The sequence below is a fragment of the Mesoplodon mirus genome (assembly GCF_964341445.2).
Source record: "Mesoplodon mirus genome assembly, chromosome: 8".
NCBI lineage: Eukaryota > Metazoa > Chordata > Mammalia > Artiodactyla > Ziphiidae > Mesoplodon > Mesoplodon mirus.
The window spans coordinates 29,616,242-29,637,976 of record NC_138984.1 but is presented as its reverse complement, the minus strand read 5'-3'; the positions used below and the strand labels follow the sequence as shown (position 1 = coordinate 29,637,976).

The 21,735-nt window shown below is 40.2% G+C and overlaps 1 protein-coding gene across 3 annotated transcripts in view; it reads right to left on the bottom strand.

The window, feature by feature from the left end:
• The window catches only part of KLF7 (KLF transcription factor 7), a 456,278-nt gene that overhangs the window by 7,702 nt on the left and 426,841 nt on the right, over positions 1-21,735 (bottom strand). For all 3 annotated transcript variants that reach the window (XM_082629924.1, XM_082629927.1, XM_082629923.1), the window contains one exon: positions 11,998-12,121. In XM_082629924.1, coding sequence (XP_082486050.1) covers positions 11,998-12,121 — 124 coding nt within the window. The remainder of the gene's footprint in view (positions 1-11,997; positions 12,122-21,735) is intronic.

The following is a 21,735-nucleotide window of genomic DNA, read 5'->3' as shown; positions in this document are numbered from 1 at the left end:
TCAGCACCTCAGACAGCAGTCATTCTTAGCTCTGGGTGAACAGCCTCCCTCAGATCCTCTTCTAGAAACTGGCCACCCTCCTACCTGGGAGAATGTTCCCAGGATCCCCTGAGGCCTGAGATACCCTCACAGTCCAAAAGTCTTGTTGGGATGTTAGCAAGCTGTCCTGCTCAGGTTAGCAAGGTTTCCTGTTCAGTGCAGAATTTCCCTGTATTTGTTCATTCCTAAAACAAACAACAAACAAACAAAAACCGGCCCTATCCCCTGATCCCAACATTTCTCCACACACCTTTTGTGCTCATTTCATAAACAGGTACACGTGCAGGATAGAACCTCAAGGAAATGAAGCAAAACAGAACAAAGGTAAAATGAAAAAAAAAAGGGAAAAGTACAGTAGAAAATGATCTAATCCAATAACGTGTTGAATAATAGTAATTCTAACTATAACCACTTATTTCAGGCTCTGATTTGGTATGAGCAAGATACTTGGATAATCCCTTAGAGTTCCATTGAAAGGGGATTTGATTTACTATAAAACAGTGATAAATTTTCCTTAAAAGCAAGTACTTGATGTCACTGGTACAAGAAAAAGCAATACAGCCTGCAGGGAATTTAGTATTTGACTTGCACCACTCTGTCCTGTCCTGAAGGCACACTTAGTACTGCCCACTGCCTCTTCTCTTTCTTTCCCTCCCTCCCTTCCTCCCTTCTTTCTTTTCTCTGTCCTTCATCTCAACAGCTTTGAGGAGGAAGATCTAAGCCAGGAAGTTCTTTTTGTAGGTATTTGCTTTTTAAAGTTAACATCCTCACGAGAACTCTATATAAAGACGGTACCATTCTTATCCCCACTACCAGATGAGATACTCATCAAAAAGAGGCAAAGCCAAAATCTGAACCCAAGTAACCTGACTCCAGAGCCCATGCTCTTAGCCATATCTGCTTTTTAGGCTGAAAAGAAGGTCAAGCTGAGCTGTTGATTTAAAGAGTTTGTAGTAGGCAGAATAACGGATGGCCCTCCCCAGATATCTACACTTCATCCCCAGGACTTGTGAATATGTTAGGTTCAAAGACAACGGGGAGTTAAGGTTGTGGATGGAATTAATTTGCTGATCAACTGATCTTAAGATAGGGAGATTACTCTGATTTATCTGGGTAGGCCCAATGTCACCACAAGGGTCTTCAAAAGTGGAAGAGGGAATTAAAAGAGAAAACCAGAGAGGGGGCAGCATGAGAAGGACTCAACAGCTTTGATGATGAAGGAATGGGGTCAGGAGCCAAGGAATGTGGGCAAAGCTGAAAGCTGGAAAAGACAAGGAAATGGATTCTCCCCTTGAGCCTCCAGAAAGCAACAGAGCACAGCCCCCATCTTGATTTTGTCCCCAGTGAGACCTGTGTTGGACTTCTAACCTACAGAGCTGTAAGATAATAATTTATAAAGATAAATAAGGGTGATATAAATTTGTGGCAATTGGTAATGGCAGCAGCTAGAAAACTAATCCAGAAGTTAATCTGGTCAGGCCTGAGCAGTAAGGACCTCTAAGAAAGCAACAGAGCAGGTACTAAGAATCCTGCCTGTCCAAAAGAGGCACATGGGGATTTGAGACAGTAAGAAGCAAAGTATAAGTCATGGCAGTACAAAACCTCTTTCCTTTCCTTTCCATATCCTGAGAATATACAGGACAACAGTATTCTTGATATAGGACTTCATTTGAAATTACCACTCCATAATGTATGTGTTCCATACTTTTATTCTGCTTTTACCACTTGCCTAGCCTGTGCTGGGTACCTAGCAATATATGTACAAGCAACTATCTTTACCCTTCAAGTTTTTTCAGAAAAAAGTAAACCAAATCTTTGACATGGTACGAAATGTAACTGCACCCCTCCTGAATCAAACTAGCATCATTATTTGTTAAAATTCTAGGAAGTACATGATGTTTAGAATTAGACTAGGTGGTTTCTGAACTGGAGATGAAGAAGACTGCAGGGCAAGGAATGTGGGCAGCCTCTAGGAGCTAAGAGTGGTTCTGGCTGATAGCAAACAAGGAAATGGGACTTCAGGCCTACCATAGCAAGAAGCCTTATGATACTCTGAGGAGAGGACCTAGCCAGGCCATGCTGGATTTCTGACCTACAGAAATATGGGACAATAAACCACAGGCAGTATGGCCTTTGCATTCAGAGGTCTTCGTTGAAGTTCTCACTGAGTTCCTCCTTTCTTCTCCCAAGCCTGGCAAGCATTCTTATGATTACTTCTTTGAACTTTTTATCAGCACCATCATTTTTGAGAGATCAAGACAGTGTTACTGAAAACCATAAATCTGAAGAGGGGTGGCTAACATTTTTATAAAACAGTTGAAGAAGATGAGGAATTGATATACAGAGAAGTTCAATAATTTGCCCTAGGATACAACTGTTACAGGACTGCACTCCAGACTTCGTGAATAAGTCAAATTGTGGTTAACTGATCATCATCAAGTCATTATGACAATCCAGGAGTAAGATCTTTCTGTCCAAAAAGGACTTCCAGTACTATATGAATAGAAGTAGTTAAGAGGAGGCAACCTTGTCTTGTTCCTGATCTTAGAGGAAAAGACTGCAGATTTTCACTGCTGTACGGCTGACAGGGTCTTGGTGCTCTGAGGTGGGAGAGCCGAGTTTAGGACACTGGTCCACCAGAGACCTCCTGGGTCCACATAATATAAAATGGTGAAAGCTCTCCCAGAGATCTCCATCTCAACGCTAAGACCCAGCTCCACTCGACGACCAGCAAGCTACAGTGCTGGACAACCTATGCCAAACAACTAGCAAGATAGGAACACAACCCAACCCATCAGCAGAGAGGCTACCTAAAATCATAATAAGGTCACAGACACCCCAAAACACACCCCCGGACATGGTCCTGCCCACCAGAAAGAGAAGATCTAGCCTCATCCACTAGAACACAAGCACCAGTCCCCTCCACCAGGAAGCCTACACAACCCACTGAACCAACCTTAGCCACTGGGGGGAGACACCAAAAACAATGGGAACTATGAACCTGCAGCCTGTGAAAAGCAGACCCCAAAAAACAGTAAGTTAAGCAAAATCATAAGAGAGAGAAACACAAAGCAGATGAAGGAGCAAGGTAAAAACCCATCAGACCAAACAAATGAGGAGGAAATAGGCAGTCTACCTGAAAAAGAATTCAGAGTAATGATAGTAAAGATGATCCAAAATCTTAGAAATAGAATGCAGAAAATACAAGAAATGTTTAAGAAGGACCTAGAAGAACTAAAGAGCAAACAAACAATGATGAACAATACAATAAATGAAATTAAAAATTCTCTAGAAGGAATCAATAGCAGAATAACTGAGGCAGAAGAACTGATAAGTGACCTGGAAGATAAAACAGTGGAAATAATTACCATAGAGCAGAATAAAGAAAAGAGAACGAAAAGAATTGAGGACAGTCTCAGACACCTCTGGGACAACATTAAATGCACCAACATTTGAATTATAGGGGTCCCAGAAGAGGAAGAGAAAAAGAAAGGGACTGAGAAAATATTTGAAGAGATTAGAGTTGAAAACTTCCCTACTATGGGAAAGGAAATAGTCAATCAAGTCCAGGAAGTGCAGAGGGTCCTATACAGGATAAATCCAAGGAGAAACATACCAAAACACATATTAATCAAACTATCAAAAATTAAATGCAAAGAAAAAATATTAAAAGCAGCAATGGAAAAACAACAAATAACACACAAGGGAATCCCCATAGGTTAACAGCTGCTCTTTCAGCAGAAACTCTGCAAGCCAGAAGGGAGTGGCAGGACACACTTCAAGTGATAAAAGGGAAAAACCGACAACCAAGATTACTCTACCCAGCAAGGATCTCATTCAGATTTGACAGAGAAATCAAAAGCTTTTCAGACAAGCAAAAGCTAAGAGAATTCAGCACCACCAAACCAGCTTTACAACAAATGCTAAAGGAATTTCTCTAGGCAGGAAACACAAGAGAAGGAAAAGATCTACAATAACAAACCCAAAACAATTAAGAAAATGGTAATAGGAACATACATATCAATAATTACTTTAAATGTAAATGGATTAAATGCTCCAACCAAAAGACATAGACTGGCTGAATGGATACACAAACAAGACCCATATATATGCTGTCTACAAGAGACCCACTTCAGACCTAGGGACACATACAGGCTGAAAGTGAGGGGATGGGAAAAGATATTCAAATGGAAATCAAAAGAAAGCTGGAGTAGCAATTCTCATATGAGACAAAATAGACTTTAAAATAAAGACTATTAAAAGAGACAAAGACACTACATAATGCTCAAGGGATCAATCCAAGAAGAAGATATAACAACTGTAAATATTTATGCACCCAACATAGGAGCACCTCAATACATAAGGCAAATGCTAACAGCCATAAAAGGGGAAATCGACTGTAACACAATCAGAGTAGGGGACTTGAACACCCCACTTTCACCAATAGACAGATCATCCAAAATGAAAATGAATAAGGAAACACAAATTTTAAATGATACATTAAACAAGGTGGACTTAATGGATATTTATAGGACATTCCAACCGAAAACAACAGGATACACTTTCTTCTCAAGTGCTCGTGGAACATTCTCCAAGACAGAGCATACCTTGGGTCAAAAATCAAGCCTTGGTAAATTTATGAAAATTGAAATCGTATCAAGTATCGTTTCCGACTACACTGTCATGAGACTAGATATCAATTACAGAAAACAATCTGTAAAAAAATAGAAACACATGGAGGCTAAACAATACACTACTAAATAACCAAGAGATCACTGAAGAAATCAAAGAGGAAATCAAAAAATACCTAGAAACAAATGACAACGAAAACATGACGACCCAAAACCTATGGGATGCAGCAAAAGCAGTTCTAAGAGGGAAGTTTATAGCAATACAATCCTACCTCAAGAAACAAGAAACATCTCAAATAAACAACCTAAACTTAAACCTAAAACAGTTAGAGAAAGAAGAACAAAAAAGATCCCAAAGTTAGCAGAAGGAAAGAAATCATAAATATCAGATGAGAAATAAATGAAAAACAAACAAAGAAAATAATAGCAAAGATCAATAAAACTAAAAACTGGTTCTTTGAGAAGATAAACAAAATTGATAAACCATTAGCCAGACTCATCAAGTAAAAAAGGGAGAAGACTCAATTCAATAGAATTAGAAATGAAAAAGGAGAAGTAACAATTTACACTGCAGAAATACAAAGGATCATGAGAGATTACTACAAGCAACTATATGCCAATAAAATGGACAACCTGGAAGAAATGGAGAAATTCTTAGAAAAGCACAACCTTCCGAGACTGAACCAGGAAGAAGTAGAAAATATAAACAGACCAATCACAAGCACTGAAATTGAGACTCTGATTGAAAGTCTTCCAACAAACAAAAGCCCAGGACCAGATGGTTTCACAGGTGAAGTCTATCAAACATTTAGAGAAGAGCTAACACCTATCCTTCTCAAACTCTTCCAAAATGTAGCAGAGGGAGGAACACTCCCAAATGCATTCTACGAGGACACCATCACCCTGATACCAAAACCAGACAAAGATGTCACAAAGAAAGAAAACTACAGGCCAATATCTCTGATGAATATGGACACAAAAATCCTCAACAAAATAGTAGCAAACGGCATCCAACAGCACATTAAGAGAATCATACACCACGATCAAGTGGGATTTATCCCAGCAATGCAAGGATTCTTCAATATATGCAAACCAATCAATGTGATAAACTATATTAGCAAATTGAAGGAGAAAATCCATATGATCATCTCAATAGATGCAGAGAAAGCTTTCGACAAAATTCAACACCCATTTATGATAAAAACCCTCCAGTAGGCATAGAAGGAGCTTACCTCAACACAATAAAGGCCTTCTATGACAAACCCATAGCCGACATTGTTCTCAATGGTGAAAATGGAAACCATTTCCTCTAAGATCAGGAAAAAGACAAGGTTGTCCACTCTCACCACTATTATTCAACATAGTTTTGGAATTTTTAGCCACAGCCATCAGAGAATAAAAACAAATAAAAGGAATCCAAATCAGAAAATAAGTAAAGCTGTCACTGTTTGCAGATGACATGATACTATACATAGAGAATCCTAAAGATGCTACCAGAAAACTAGTAGAGCTAATCAATGAATTTGGTAAAGTAGCAGGATACAAAATTAATGCACAGAAATCTCTGGCATTCTTATACACTAATGATGAAAAATCTGAAAGAGAAATTTAAAAAAACACTCTCATTTACCATTACAACAAAAAGATTAAAATATCTAGGAATAAACCTTCCTAAGGAGACAAAAGACCTGTATGCAGAAAACTATAAGACACTGATGAAAGAAATTAAAGATGATACAAACAGATGGAGAGATATACTATGTTCTTGGATTGGAAGAATCAACATTGTGAAAATGACTCTACTACCCAAAGCAATCTACAGATTCAATGCAATCCCTATCAAACTACCAATGGCATTTTTCACAGAACTAGAGTAAAAAACTTCACAATTTGTATGGAAACACAAAAGACCCCAAATAGCCAAAGTTATCTTGAGAAAGGAAAATGGAGCTGGTGGAATCAGGCTCCTGGATTTCAGACTACACTACAAAGCTACAGTAATCAAGACAGTATGGTACTGGCACAGAAACAGAAATAGAGATCAATGGAACAGGATAGAAAGCCCAGAGATAAACCCAAACACATATGGTCACCTTATTTTTGATAAAGGAGGCAAGAATATATAATGGAGAAAAGACAGCCTCTTCTATAAGTAGTGCTGGGAAAACTGGACAGCTACATGTAAAAGAATGAAATTAGAACATTCCCTAACACTATATACAAAAATAAACTCAAAATGGATTAAAGACCTAAATGTAAGGCCAGACACTATCAAACTCTTAGAGGAAAACATAGGCAGAACACTCTATGACATAAATCACAGCATGATCCTTTTTGACCCACCTCCTAGAGAAATGGAAATAAAAACAAAAATAAACAAATGGGACCTAATGAAACTTAAAAGCTTTTGCACAGCAAAGGAAACTATAAACAAGAGAAAAAGAGAACCCTCAGAATGGGAGAAAATATTTGCAAATGAAGCAACTAACAAAGGATTAATCTCCAAAATATACAAGCAGCTCATGCAGTCAATATCAAAAAAACAAATAACCCAATCCAAAAAGAGGCAGAAGACCTAAATAGACATTTCTCCAAAGAAGATATACAGATTGCCAACAAACACATTAAAGGATGCTCAACATCACTAATCATTAGAGAAATGCAAATCAAACTACAATGAGGTATCACCTCACACTGGTCAGAATGGCCACCATCAAAAAATCTATAAACAATAAATGCTGGAGAGGGTGTGGAGAAAAGGGAACCCTCTTGCACTGTTGGTGGGAATGTAAATTGATACAGCCACTATGGAGAACAGTATGGAGGTTCATTAAAAAACTAAAAATAGAACTACCATATGACCAGCAATCCCACTACTGGGCATATACCCTGGGAATACCATAATTCAAAAAGAGTCAAAAAACAAAACAAAACAAAACAAAACCCAAAGGGCTTCCCTGGTGGCTCAGTGGTTGAGAGTCCGCCTGCCGATGCAGGGGACACGGGTTCGTGCCCCGGTCTGGGAGGATCCCACATGCTGCGGAGCGGTTGGGCCCGTGAGCCATGGCCGCTGAGCCTGCGCGTCCGGAGCCTGTGCTCCACAATGGGAGAGGCCACAACAGTGAGAGGCCTGCGTATGCAAAAAAACAAAACAAAACAAAACAAAAAGAGTCATGTACCACAATGTTCATTGTAGCTCTATTTACAATAGCCAGGACACGGAAGCAACCTAAGTGTCCATTGACAGATGAATGGATAAAGAAGATGTGGTATATATATACAACGGAATATTACTCAGCCATAAAAGAAACAAAATTGAGTTATTTGTAGTGAGGTGGATGGACCTAGAGTCTGTCATATGGAGTGAAGTAAGTCGGAAAGAGAAAAACAAATACCATATGTTAACACATATATATGGAATCTAAAAAACCAAAAATGGTTCTGAAGAACCTAGGGGCAGGACAGCAATAAAGACGCAGACGTAGAGAATGGACTTGAGGACACGGGGAGTGGGAAAGGTAAGCTGGGACTATGTGAGAGATTGGCATGGACATATATACACTACCAAATGTAAAACAGATATCTAGTGGGAAGCAGCCGCATAGCACAGGGAGATCAGCTTGGTGCTTTGTGACCACCTAGAGGGGTGGATACGGAGGGTGGCAGGGAGACGCAAAGCGAGGAGATATGGGCATATATGTATATGTATAGCTGATTCACTTTGTTATGAAGCAGAAACTAACAAACCATTGTAAAGCAATTATACTCCAATAAAGACGTTAAAAAAAATTAGACTAGGTGCCTCACCACTGAGGTTTTATTTAAATCCCGTACACCAGCAAGATACTTAGCCATGATTAATTTATATTTATTAATTTATACTTACTGAGTTCCACATAGGAATAGTAAAGTAAAAAGTAATAAATTTAGCATCTAGAAATGCAGAATCAAATAATTGTAAGGGTAATATACCCCCAGAGGGTATTTGTGACTCTACAGCAGTCAGATGACCTTGAATAAGAAGGTCCTTAATGATTGAAATTTGTTCATTACAGAGAACTAGTCAAACCCCTATTGTAGTTTCTGCTGCTTATGAAAAAGGCCGACTAAAGTCACATGGGCATTAAGCTGATAGCAATCCTCTAGGGCACTGAAGGGCCAGATAGGGGTTGGTATTTGTCACCACCTCTTACTGAGCTGACTTAGAGATCAAAGATCAAAATGCCTCCTCTAAACTTCCCAGGATCTTGGAGGTACTACCCCGGGAGCAGTCTCCCTGGATTATATCTGCATATGACCACTTGTGGAAACAGCCCTGATGACCACCATCAGCAGCCTCATGCTCTGTGGGCTGAGAAAGAAGATTCAGCGCTGTAAGCAGCTCATCACTGAGTGGGCTGCACTGTTGAGTTTGACAGTAAGAAAATGGCAGAGTCACCTCACTGCTTTCTCCTCTAACCCAGACCTGAAGCCAGAGGTCACAAAACCCAATGTCTTCAGGGGCCAGGCAGATAAAGTAAATGGATGCAATGGGTGAAGTGTAAGAAACACACAGCACTGTTAAACTATGTGATTCCACTTCTGATAAGGCATGGATTAAGAGGACATAACGAGAAGTGTGATGATGGCCGGTGATTGATGCTCTGCCTTCTCACTGGGGAGACTGTGGTGGGGGAGGAGGGACAGTGAGAAATGAGTGACCACAGGGCCATCACTGAAAGGTAGTGATGACTCTTCAGTGCCAGAAAATCACGACCACGTGGGAATGTGAGCCCACTGTTACCAGATCTTCTGAGTTTTTCAGACAAAGCCAGGAATAGAGATTTTTGTGGCACTTAGCAATTTTAAATGTTAGCAAAACAAACAAAAACTCATATTTTACCCTTCAGGCAAAATAAAAATATAAGTTAGACTTGGTACCTGCTTTAAGGACAAGAAACCCTAATCCTAGTTCAGCCTCTAGGTGGTCTGATTGCTAAATTACACGAGGCAAGAGATAGGTTTCTTGGGCTCATACACCCTTTGGGCCCAATAGGCTTCACTGTCCTGCTAAGGGCTACAGATGCCCTCTGTTTCTGAAGGTAAAGTCGTCTAAGGAATGCCAAGTCCCCGGTCGCCCCAGGCTTTCCTTCCATCGGCTTTGGGACCACTCCAACTCCCCACGTCACCTCCCAGACCTGCTCTATTCTTAGCATAATTCCCGCAACTGAAGTACAAGGTGCTGCCTGTCAGGAGACACGAATGAGACTCCTCCCCCTGATTTCTGACACTGTTGAAATGCACTGACTCTTGGCCCATGTCACAGGACTCTGAGCTACTCACCAGCTCCCCCAAATACCACGTCACAGAATTTGTACCACCTGTTCCTCAAATTTCTAACTCCAGAAACCAGAGTATATCTCAATGAGGAAAATAAAGCAAAAGACTAACCAAATTACCCATCCCTGACATCTCCTTCACTGAAATATCCAGTCGGTGTGAAATATTTCTCCATATAAATCACACAAATGGTCAGGTTTAATCCTAATGTGTCAAGTGCTGGACAGTTGCATACTGCTTAGTAACTCGGTGGACCTAAAGAGAGGAATACTAACTCTGGCAATTTCCCTGGATTATGGCCATCTGTAACGCACCACCTCCAAGTAATAGCCTCACCGCCCTTCAGGGCAAGGCGACTCGTGCGTACCTACTATACCACCACACTTTGACAACTCACAAAGGATCCTCTTCATCCCCACTGATATAAGGCTCTTCCTCAAAGGACTGTGGTCCAAGGGTCACCATCTATATAACTTCTTTATTAGTAGCCAGGGTTAGAGAGGAATGAACTTGAGACGAGAGTCGAGAGATGATATCAAATAAGGAGAAACATCACTGAAATATAATCTGTAGAAGAACAGCTGCTGATTCACATAAATTTAGGGGGACTTTGAGGTAATGGGATAGAAATGAAAAAAACAGGTTGTGTTTTTAGGTAGCAGAACAGAGCTCCAAGGGAATGAGAGACAATAGCTTCATGGAATGTACTTCCTCAGCCCTGGGGTGGGAGGTTATCTTTGGGCTCCAGGAGGCATGGGGGGCTTTATTTAGTTCTTCAAGAATGAAGATAAGAGGAAAATAGCCTCTTCAGGAAAAAGGAAAAAAAAAATGGAGGAAAATCCTGAATGCTCCTTTATAAGCATCTTAAAGGAGCTCCAAGCCAACTGGCCACGCATGAGATTTGGCCACTCTTGCCCTGCTCTCCAAACAAACAGGCACTACTCCAGAGGAAGGTCTGGTGAGGGAGGTGCCGGCACAGTGATGAGGGGGGCAGGATGTGAAAACCATTGCATTTCCTCCGACGGAGAGCCAGGCCTCTGCAGACATCCTGCACACCCCTCCTGCCAGCCTGTGAACTGCTGGCTGAGCCGGGGAACCCTGAGGCTTTCAGGGCTTTTATCGTATTAGAAGCATTTTTCTCATCATAACCGAGACCTTTAGTAGTGCATTAAAAAGATGGTTAATTTTCTTAAGCTTCCTTTTAAACACAGAAATAGGATTAGAAGGCTAACACGCTCAGATGCAAGCCCATTATTTGATTATGTCTAAACCTAATCCTGCCTTCACCTTGGCCTGCAGAGTCTCCATTTTGGGGTTTATTGGTTGATAATGCCAGGGCTGTCAGATACTATTACTTGTGTAGAATCTGCTGCTACGTGCTCTTTCTTCCATATCAAATGCTGAAGGTTTGAAATTGAATTATAGGATAAGTTCTCAAAGCCTCACCAACTTTTAGACCTCTGTACCTATTTTCAAAGAAGAAAGGATGGTTCAGGCCCCCCAAAGAATGGGAACTCTCTTCAGCAAATTCATTTCTAACAGTGCTTCGAAGGAAAGCCTTATAACGAACCTTCCCTCCATTAAGCAGGCTTTCTATTCTTTCACGTTATTAAGGATGAGGAAAAATAGTGTTGATGTTAATAAAAAGATCAGAAGCTACAGGTGACCATTCTCTATCCTATCACTTTTCCTATTATACTAAAATTATCTGTCACATCATCCCCTTGAGGGTAGGAGCTATGTCTCATTGACACCCAGTGACTATCACAGTTCTGGTACTCATTAAATACTTATGTAACTGATCCAAGAATTCATATCATCTCTTGGTTACATGCAAGGAGGCACCCTTATCTAATTGGTTTTCTCCATGGAGAAGTAAAAGGCATTCCCAGGCCTGAGTCTCTGCAAGAGAGGCTTGTGATAAACCCAAGAGCACACGACCAGCCCCCCACCCCCACCCATTTCAGCATCTCCCTTCCCCATCCCAGCAGCTTCTAAGTTTCTTTACCTGTCGCAGTGGTTGCATTTAAAGGGCTTTGCACCTGTGTGTTTCCTGTAGTGCCTTGTGAGCTCATCGCTTCGTGCAAAACGCCACTCACACCCTTCCCATGAGCACTTATAAGGCTTCTCACCTGCAAGAAGAGATGGAATGACCATGGTCAGCGACAGGAACAAAACGGGCACACACCTGATCAGGGTCTGCTACCTATTCTACAGTCTTGGAAAAGGGCTGTGAAATCATTCTTGAAAGACTGCATTTCCTAACACAGTATGTCACTTTTTTTTTTTTTTTTTTAGTCTCCTGGTGTTTTTCTTGTTGTTATTTTATTCTATTTTATTTTTTAACCTTCAAAAGTGGTTTCATAAGATCTTCAAATCTGGAGCTGTCATTTCAGTTCCCAGAGTCAGAGCATTTGCTTCAACTGGTGAGGGATCCATTTTTATTTATTTTCTATTCCCTGGAGCACTTTGACCCCCTCCCCCCGACTCCAAGCAGAAAGGAAATGTGTTATTTTCATCTGAACCACAAATGCTTCTAATTCTATTTTTCTCCAGAACCTACAGTAATTTACCATTTCAGCCTTTTTAGTCTTCTCCCCTCGCTTCCCTCCTACCACAAACTGTAGCCAGGCAGCTGACTGACAAGGCAAAGAGCTCAGGTCTCCCAGAACCCCAGTTCCTTCCAGTAAATGTGAGTGGATGGACAGTCATGAGAAAAGGCTACGGTTTGAGAGTAAAACAAAAATCACTTAACGATTCCCGGCATTTATGTAAAATACAGTTGCAAAAGTCCTATTTAAGAAGCTCATCACTTAATGACTCCAGAGCGTTCATATTTGAGCGTGATACACATTATTACAAAATATTTTTAAAGTCAATTTGTAGAGCAAGGTTTCAGCCACAGTGAAGCTGCTTAGAAGCATGAAATTCGAGCTCTGTGCTCAAGTGACCTTTTCGCACAGTAAATACAGATGGAGGAATATAGAAGAGAAAGTACATGATTTTCCTAAGACCTTTTTTTTTAACCCATCAACGTCTGTCATCAAACATGACAAATACTTACCCTTCCAACTGTATGGTGGGCTGGTTCTAATAATAAGAAGAATGATCTTTGAAATCATGAGAGTTACTGAGCCCTGTAACTGAGAGGCTGGTTAGCATAGCAGTCAACAGCTCTGAAGCCAACCTTCCTAGGCTCAACTTTTAGTTCCGCCCTTAACTGTCTATCCTTGGGCAAGTTAATCAACATCTCTGTGCCTCTGTTTTCTTAGAGATATGTACCTTAAAGGGTTTGGAGAGCATAAATTAATATACATATGTTCTATATATAAATTAGAACAACGCCTGGCGTAGGTAAGTATTATAAACCGCTAAACCTGAAATTTCCAGATACACAAGTGCCAAAGTAGTACGGCTGCCCCATTATTTCTCCATTTTTAATAGCTCAACGTTCACTAGGCAGCACTTAAGGAGACATTGCCCAGGTACTATACTTGACCCACTTTCTTCTTTCCACCTTTTCCCTTCCCTTTGAACCTAACTACAAAGCATTCACAATTCTTTATTTGTATCACCTAGAATTGAACCAAACATGATTGAAAATTTCATTTCATTAAATTGGTGCCCTAGTGGGCTGCTGCTCTGTAAAACCCATGGAGAAGAGGAATGAGAAACACAGGCATTTCTTTTCAATCGAACCAAGAGGACATGAAGGAGGGCCAGAAGCGCAGGAGGAAACCCATTCAGTTTTGGAAACCAGAAAAAAAACAAAAAAAAAGAATCACTGAGCGGTGTTAAAAGTTCACCTTCTGGATCCTTAAAGCCACAATTTTGGAAGAGTTCGCTTGCTGCAGAGAAGGTGAAGAGTGGAGGGGTCAAGTTAGCTTTGGAGTTAGCATACCTGGGATCTTATTCATTCGTTGCAGACACCAGGCCTCAGTGTCCTTATCTGTCAAATGGGGGTGAGACGCCTGTGTTTATCGTGAGGCTTACATAAGTTGTTGTGTATAAGGCATTTCCAGAGCCTGGCACAAGGTAAATGCTCAATTAATCTGAACCCCCTTTCCTCCCCGTTCGCCTATATTCTCAGAGGCTGCTGTGGAGACAGGTCTAACTGGCCATCAGTACAAACTTCCAGGGTTCAGGCTCCAGACAGCTGGGTCTGGAGTCACTCTGGGCAAACTAAATATTGGAAAACAGAGAGTCTTTTTAAGTTTTAAGTATTTTCTCAGTATACTGATGGAGAATGGACCAGAAAAACTGTGCTCTTTAGATCTGCTCTGAATAAGTGGGATGCTGAAGGGGAAATAAGAGACCCAAGTAGGAGAGAGACGTGCCCTCTCAGAGAGGCCTGTTGGCATCATTTACTTAATGTTATTGATCACCCACGGGGCTCTGTTACTTCAAGGAAATCCGTCACAAACAACAACAAGAAACGGAGAATGAGGCACCAAAGACTTCAGAAATTCAAAATACCTTCCACCCTCAAAGGCCTTCAAATGAAAGTAAAATTGGAGGGTCCTGGAACCTTGGGTACCAAGCATACCCCAAATGCAACAAGGCATCTGGAAATCCCATGACATTCTACAGCAACAAGCAGAGACATCCAGTCCCCCAAATCAATCCCACAATCGAACAGACCCGTCCATCACAGGCAACCATACTCTGAAGGACACAGGAAGGACAGAGAGAAAATGAGGGAGACTAAAGTAGATGTCTTTGGGTATTTTTTTTAAAAATTTCAAAGTGTTTGCTTTTCCCCTTGCTGAGTTTTTTAAACCAGTTTTGTTCTTTTTTATTCTGACAAATAATATCAAGGATTTAGTTATTTCCCAGAAAATAATGTAGATGCTCTGTTAACTCCTGGCACAAACCAACCATCCTCTTCCCAGTAGCTATTTCAGTGTCCTTCCAGTGGCTGCGTCCCTTTTGCCACTGCACAGACAGAAATTACCAACAGCTTGACTTAGCTCTGAATCGTGTTACCTAACATTGTTTCCTGCTTGCAGCAGGTGCTCTACAGAATAACACTAAGGACAAGACCCTCTGTGCCCTGCTAGTTTAGCCAAGTTATGCTACAGTGATTCATCAGGTTATTTTTCTAGCTCCTGATTAATTGACCTACAAGTTGCCATTTCCGCAAATACTCACTAATAAGAAATTTAAAATAACCAAGAAAGAATTCAGCCAAAGGAAGGAGTAGTGCCTGAAACAGGGAGAGTTCAGAAATCAGAGGGACAGGAAAAATACAAAGAATTGGGGATACAATTTCCTATCTAAAGCTCACAAATAGTGTGGTTAGGCTGGCCTAGTTTCTGGGTTCTGTACCCACTTCCACAAACTAATATCTACTCTCAAGTCAGTGAAATTCTTCTGTCAGTACTTTGCATGGCCAAGATTACATCCCCCAGACACCAACACCTGACTGCTGGATCTTGGGGGCAGAACAACCTACACCCACAATGCATTAGTTTTTATCCTAACACCGTACCTGAGGATTTCTGCTCATTTTATGAAAGACTTGGGTTTCCTTCTTGAGAAAAGAACGGCTTTCTTTATAAAAGAAAACAAAGTCTTTTAGAAAAAAAACAGGGGGTGAAGGGGGTGTGGGAGAAAGGAAGGAAGGAAGGAAGGAAGGAAGGAAGGGAGGGAGGAAGGAAGGGAGGGAGGGAGGAAGGGAGGAAGGGAGGGAAGGAGGGAGGGAGGGAAGGAGGGAGGGAGGGAGGGAGGGAGGGAGGGAGGGAAAGAAAGAGAGTGGGAGATAGAGAAGAAGGGAAGGAGGGAGGGAGGGAGAAAGAAAGAAAAGAAAAAGGCAGTTCAGTAATAACTGAACAGATTCATGCAAAATCAGCTCATCTGCCTCACCCTCCCTTCTCTCCTTGCTCCACTCCAGGTCCTATTCCTGGGTATAAAACAGAAAATGTCATACCCCTGCCCCACGCTACACTTGTGGCACCTCGAATGCCCAGCATTTGGCTCACTGCATCTCAAGAGTGAACAAAAATGTTCAAGAGAGGTCTCTGTGAGACAGGCAAATGGGAGACAGGCTTCAAACATCAGGACTCAAGTCCCGAAGGAGTGCGTGAATGAAGGCAAGCACGTGACAAAGAGGATGTACAGGAGAGCATGGCAGTGCCTGCACGGTTCACAGGGCCCGCGGTAGAAGCCACTCTTCAGAGCCCTCTGAATTTTAGGGGGAACATCGAGAACTACTTTTCCTTTCTGGAAATTATTAACCCCAGGAAACTCATTTCCCTGGGGGAGTATGTGCCAGTCAGACGTGATAGTAGGTCTAAGCAGGTGTAAGTAGATTTATAGCCATATGAGGGCTCTTCAGGAGAGTTAAGGATGCTTGAGAAACAGGAATGACATTTAGCAAGGCTGAATCATGGCACAAATTCATGCTTCCCCACAAAATGGCCTCTGAAATGGAATGTGGTCTAAAGCAGTGTGGCATTTTTTTTTTTTTTAGTTTCTTACAGAGTAACTCTTCCTACATCACAATCATCACATTTGATTGATCAAAATATATTGTCACCATTACCTTTTGAACATGTACCTCCAATACATGAAGATTTATTCATGAATTATATAACTGTACTAATGTCCTAATATATTAGGATATTATAAAACATACACTCAATATAGAAATTTAAAAGAATTAGGGTCAATTGAATATAAATAGAAGTTATAAATTTTTCTTCCTGCACTCAAAAAGACTGTGTTGCACAACCCTATTTCGAGACCGTTGCCCTACAGGGTAGATGAAAACAGCTTGGCTCCAAGCTCACTGGTCTCTGTGCTTCTATCCTTGGCCCCTACGGTCTATTCTCACTGAAGCAGTCAGAACAACCCTTTGAAAATGTAAATCAGAGCATGTGTGTCCCTTACAGGGGACTTCAATCTTTGTATTTCCAGATAATTGTTTTCTTTAACATCCCCCAGATTTTATTTTATGCATTTGAAAACATTATTCTGCAGAGGGTTCCACAGGCTTCACCAGACTGCCAAAGAAGTTCATGACCCAAAAATAGTTAAGCAGATATTAAAGTGTAAATGCTCCAATGGTTTCCTATTGCTTTTAGAATAAAAGTCAAAAGCCTATAAGGTCCTGTAGTATAGAGTCTACATGATCTACCACCGCCAACCTGATTGCCCACGCCCTATCCGGCTGCTCCCACCTCAGAGCCTTTGCACTTGCTACCTGGAACACTCTTGTTGCCTCACTTCATTTAGGTCCATGTTCAAATGTCTCCACCTCAGAGAGACCTACCCTCCCCATCCTCTGCTGAACAGCAGATTCTGTCATCTTCTATATACTACTTAGTCACTCTGAAATTAGACTGGATATTGTTTGTGTGTACTACTGTCTGCTTCCCCTAGGAGAGTATAAGCTTCGTGCAGGGCCTGGCTCAATCCTGTAAAAGACGCTGCATGAGTAAAGCACCCTGATTTGCAACAAAGACCCACGTACAGCAGAGGGCCAGGACAGCCTGAGTGGTTTCAGTCCCTCTCTATGTACTGAACTGGCATAAGAGTAGAAAATGTTTGCTTGCTTGTTTAAACCTGGCCACGCCTCTGTGACAGGGACTACAATGTGAAACTCTACAATGGATTAACTATTCCTTCACCATCAAAGAGTACTTCCCACTTCTTCCCTATCTGCCCGAGCCTAAAAAAGGAGTATCCTGAAAATCTTCCTGTAATCTTCATCTCAACCCTAGGATTAGTCTCCTGAGCAACATCCCCTCTGGGAAACCAAGTGCGTCATTTTACAGAACTCATTGGTAGAGGTTCTCACTGAAGATGGGTTTGGGAGAGCATAAGTGATATGTCAAACGTATTGCACTATACATTCACCTTTAAGATATAGATTGTAGCATGAAATATGAATAGGTGTCAGAATCTTGCATTAAAAGTCTCTTGAAAATAAACATTGCTAATGCAAATTTTCTGCATTCATTTCCTGATCTGCAAAACTTCAAGTTCCTAATCCATTTCCTAAGGAGACTAGGATGTTGATGTACCTAGGTTTCTGTTAAAACTAATTCTATCTATTTCTTTTTATTTATTTAAAAAATGTAGCTACTAGATTTCTGTTATCTGGGCATGTTAGGGTCCTGGTCTCCTTAGGACTTGGATTAGGAATTTGAAATTCTGCAGATCAGGAAATGGAAAAGCAAAATGGAAAGGAGAAAGGGTACTCTGTAATGGGTTTATATTGTCACCTAGCACATCTAGAGGAAAGCAGCAAAGACCCATCAATTGCTTTCACATCACACTCAGCAACACTAGAGAATTTAAACCACCTGGGGAATACAGACACTGAGACAGAAAATGTCACAAAGCTTTCTTAACATTGGAAAAAGAGGCTCATCCACCAGAGGGCAGACAGCAGAAGCAAGACAAACTACAATCCTGCAGCCTGTGGAACAAAAACCACATTCACAGAAAGATAGACAAGATGAAAAGGCAGAGGGCTAGGTACCAGATGAAGGAACAAGATAAAACCCCAGAAAAACAACTAAATGAAATGGAGATAGGCAATCTTCCAGAAAAAGAATTCAGAACAATGATAGTGAAGATGCTCCAGGACCTCAGAAAAAGAATGGAGGCAAAGATTGAGAAGATGCAAGAAATGTTTTTAAAAGATCTAGAAGAATTAAAGAACAAACAAACAGAGATGAACAATACAATAACTGAAATGAAAACTACATTAGAAGGAATCTATAGCAGAATAACTGAGGCAGGAGAATGGGCAAGTGACCTGAAAGACAAAATGGTAGAATTCACTGCTGCAGAACAGAATAAAGAAAAAGAATGAAAATAAATGAAGACAGCCTAAGAGACCTCTGGGACAACATTAAACGCAAAAACATTCACATTATAGGGGTCCCAGAAGGAGAAGAGAGAAAGGACCCGAGAAAATATTTGAAGAGATTATAGTCGAAAACTTCCCTAACATGGGAAAGGAAATAACCAGCCAAGTCCAGGAAGTGCAGATATGCTGTATGTTTATCCCATACAGGATAAACCCAAGGAGAAACATGCTGAGACAAATAGTAATCAAACTGGCAAAAATTAAAGACAAAGAAAAATTATTGCAAGCAGCAAGGGAAAAATGACAAATAATATACAAGGGAACTCCCATAAGGTTAACAGCTGATTTCTCAGCAGAAACTCTACAAGCCAGAAGGGAGTGGCATGACATACTTAAAGTGATGAAAGGGAAGAACCTACAACCAAGATTACTCTACCCAGCAAGGATCTCATTCAGATTTGATGTAGAAATCAAAAGCTTTACAGACAAGCAAAAGCTAAGAGAATTCAGCACCACCAAACCAGCTCTACAACAAATGCTAAAGGAACTTCCCTAAGTGGGAAACACAACAGAAGAAAAGGACCTACAAAATAAACCCAAAACAATTAAGAAAATGGTAATAGGAACATACATATCGATAATTACCTTAAACGTGAATGAATTAAATGTTCCAACCAAAAGACACAGGCTTGCTTAATGGATACAAAAACAAGACCCATGTATATGCTGTCTACAAGAGACCCACTTCAGACCTAGGGACACATACAGACTGAAAGTGAGGGGATGGAAAAAGATATTCCATGCAAATGGAAATCAAAAGAAAGCTGGAGTAGCAATACTCATATCAGATAAAATAGACTTTAAACTAAAGAATGTTACAAGAGACAAGGAAGGACACTATGTAATGATCAAGGGATCAATCCAAGAAGAAGATATAACAATTATAAATATATTTACACCCAACATAGGAGCACCTCAATACATAAGGCAACTGCTAACAGCTCTAAAAGAGGAAATCAACAGTAACACAATAATAGTGGGGGACTTTAACACCTCACTTACACCAATGGACAGATCATCCAAACAGAAAATTAATAAGGAAACAGAAGCTTTAAATGACACAATAGACCAGATAGAGTTAATTGATATTTATAGGACATTCCATCCAAAAACAGCAGATTACACTTTCTTCTCAAGTGCACATGTAACATTCTCCAGGACAGATCACATCCTCAGTCACAAATCAAGCCTCAGTAAATTTAAGAAAATTGAAATCATATCAAGCATCTTTTCTGACCACAATGCTATGAGATTAGAAATCAATTACAGGGAAGAAAATGTAAAAAACACAAAACACATGGAGGCTAAACAATACGTTACTTAATAACCAGGAAATCACTGAAGAAATCAAAGAGGAAATCAAAAAATACCTAGAGACAAATGACAATGAAAACATGACAATCCAAAACCTATGGGATTCAGCAAAAGAAGTTCTAAGAAGGAAGTTTATAGCTATACAAGCCTACCTCAAGAAACAAGAAAAATCTCAAATAAACAATCTAACCTTACATCTAAAGGAACTAGAGAAAGAAGAACAAACAAAACCCAAAGTTAGCAGAAGGAAAGAAATCATAAAGATCTGAGCAGAAATAAATGAAAGAGAAACAAAGAAAATAATAGCAAAGATCAATAAAACTAAAAGCTGGTCCTTTGAGAAGATAAACAAAATTGATAAACCATTAACCAGACTCATCAAGAAAAAGAGGGAGAGGACTCAAATCAATAAAATTAGATATGAAAAAGGAGAAGTTACAACAGACACTGAAGAAATACAAAGCATCCTAAGAGACTACTACAAGCAACTCTATGCCAATAAAATAGACAACCTGAAAGAAATGGACAAATCTTAGAAAGGTATAACCTTCCAAGACTGAACCAGGAAGAAACAGAAAATATGAACAGACCTATCACAAGTAATGAAATTGAAACTGTGATTAAAAATCTTCCAACAAACAAAAGTCCAGGACCACATGGTTTCACAGGTGAATTCTATCAAACATTTAGAGAAGAGCTAACACCCATCCTTCTCAAACTCCTCCAAAAAATTGCAGAGGAAGTAAAACTCCTAAACTCATTCTATGAGGCCACCATCACCCTGATACCAAAACCAGACAAAGATACCGCAAAAAAAGAAAATTACAGACCAATATCACTGATGAATAGAGATGCAAAAATCCTCAACAAATAATAGCAAACAGAATCCAACAACACATTAAAAGGATCATACGCCATGATCAAGTGGGATTTATCCCAGAGATGCAAGGATTCTTCAATATATGCAAATCAATCTATGTGATACACCATATTAACAAATTGAAGAATAAAAACCATATGATTATCTCAATAGATGCAGAAAAAGCTTTTGACAAAATTCAACACCATTTATGAAAAAAACTCTCCAGAAAGTGGGCATAGAGGGAACCTACCTCAACATAATAAAGGCCAGATAGGACAAACCCACAGCCAATGTCATTCTCAATGGTGAAAAACTGAAAGCATTTTCTCTAGGATCAGGAACAAGACAAGGATGTCCAATCTCACCACTCTTATTCAACATAGTTTTGGAAGTCCTAGCCACGGCAATCAGAGAAGAAAAAGAAATAAAAGGAATACAAATTGGAAAAGAAGTAAAGCTGTCATTATTTGCAGATGACATGATACTATACACAGAGAGTCCTAAAGATACCACCAGAAAGTACATGGTTTCTTCTTTTGGTAGGACTGTATTTAACTTTAACCATTGAAAATTTAGCATATGGATTTAGGCATGCAATAAGTATAGAATACACCAGATATGGAAGACTTATTAATAAAAAGAATACATAAAATATAGCTCAATAATTTTTTCATATTGATTTATGTTGA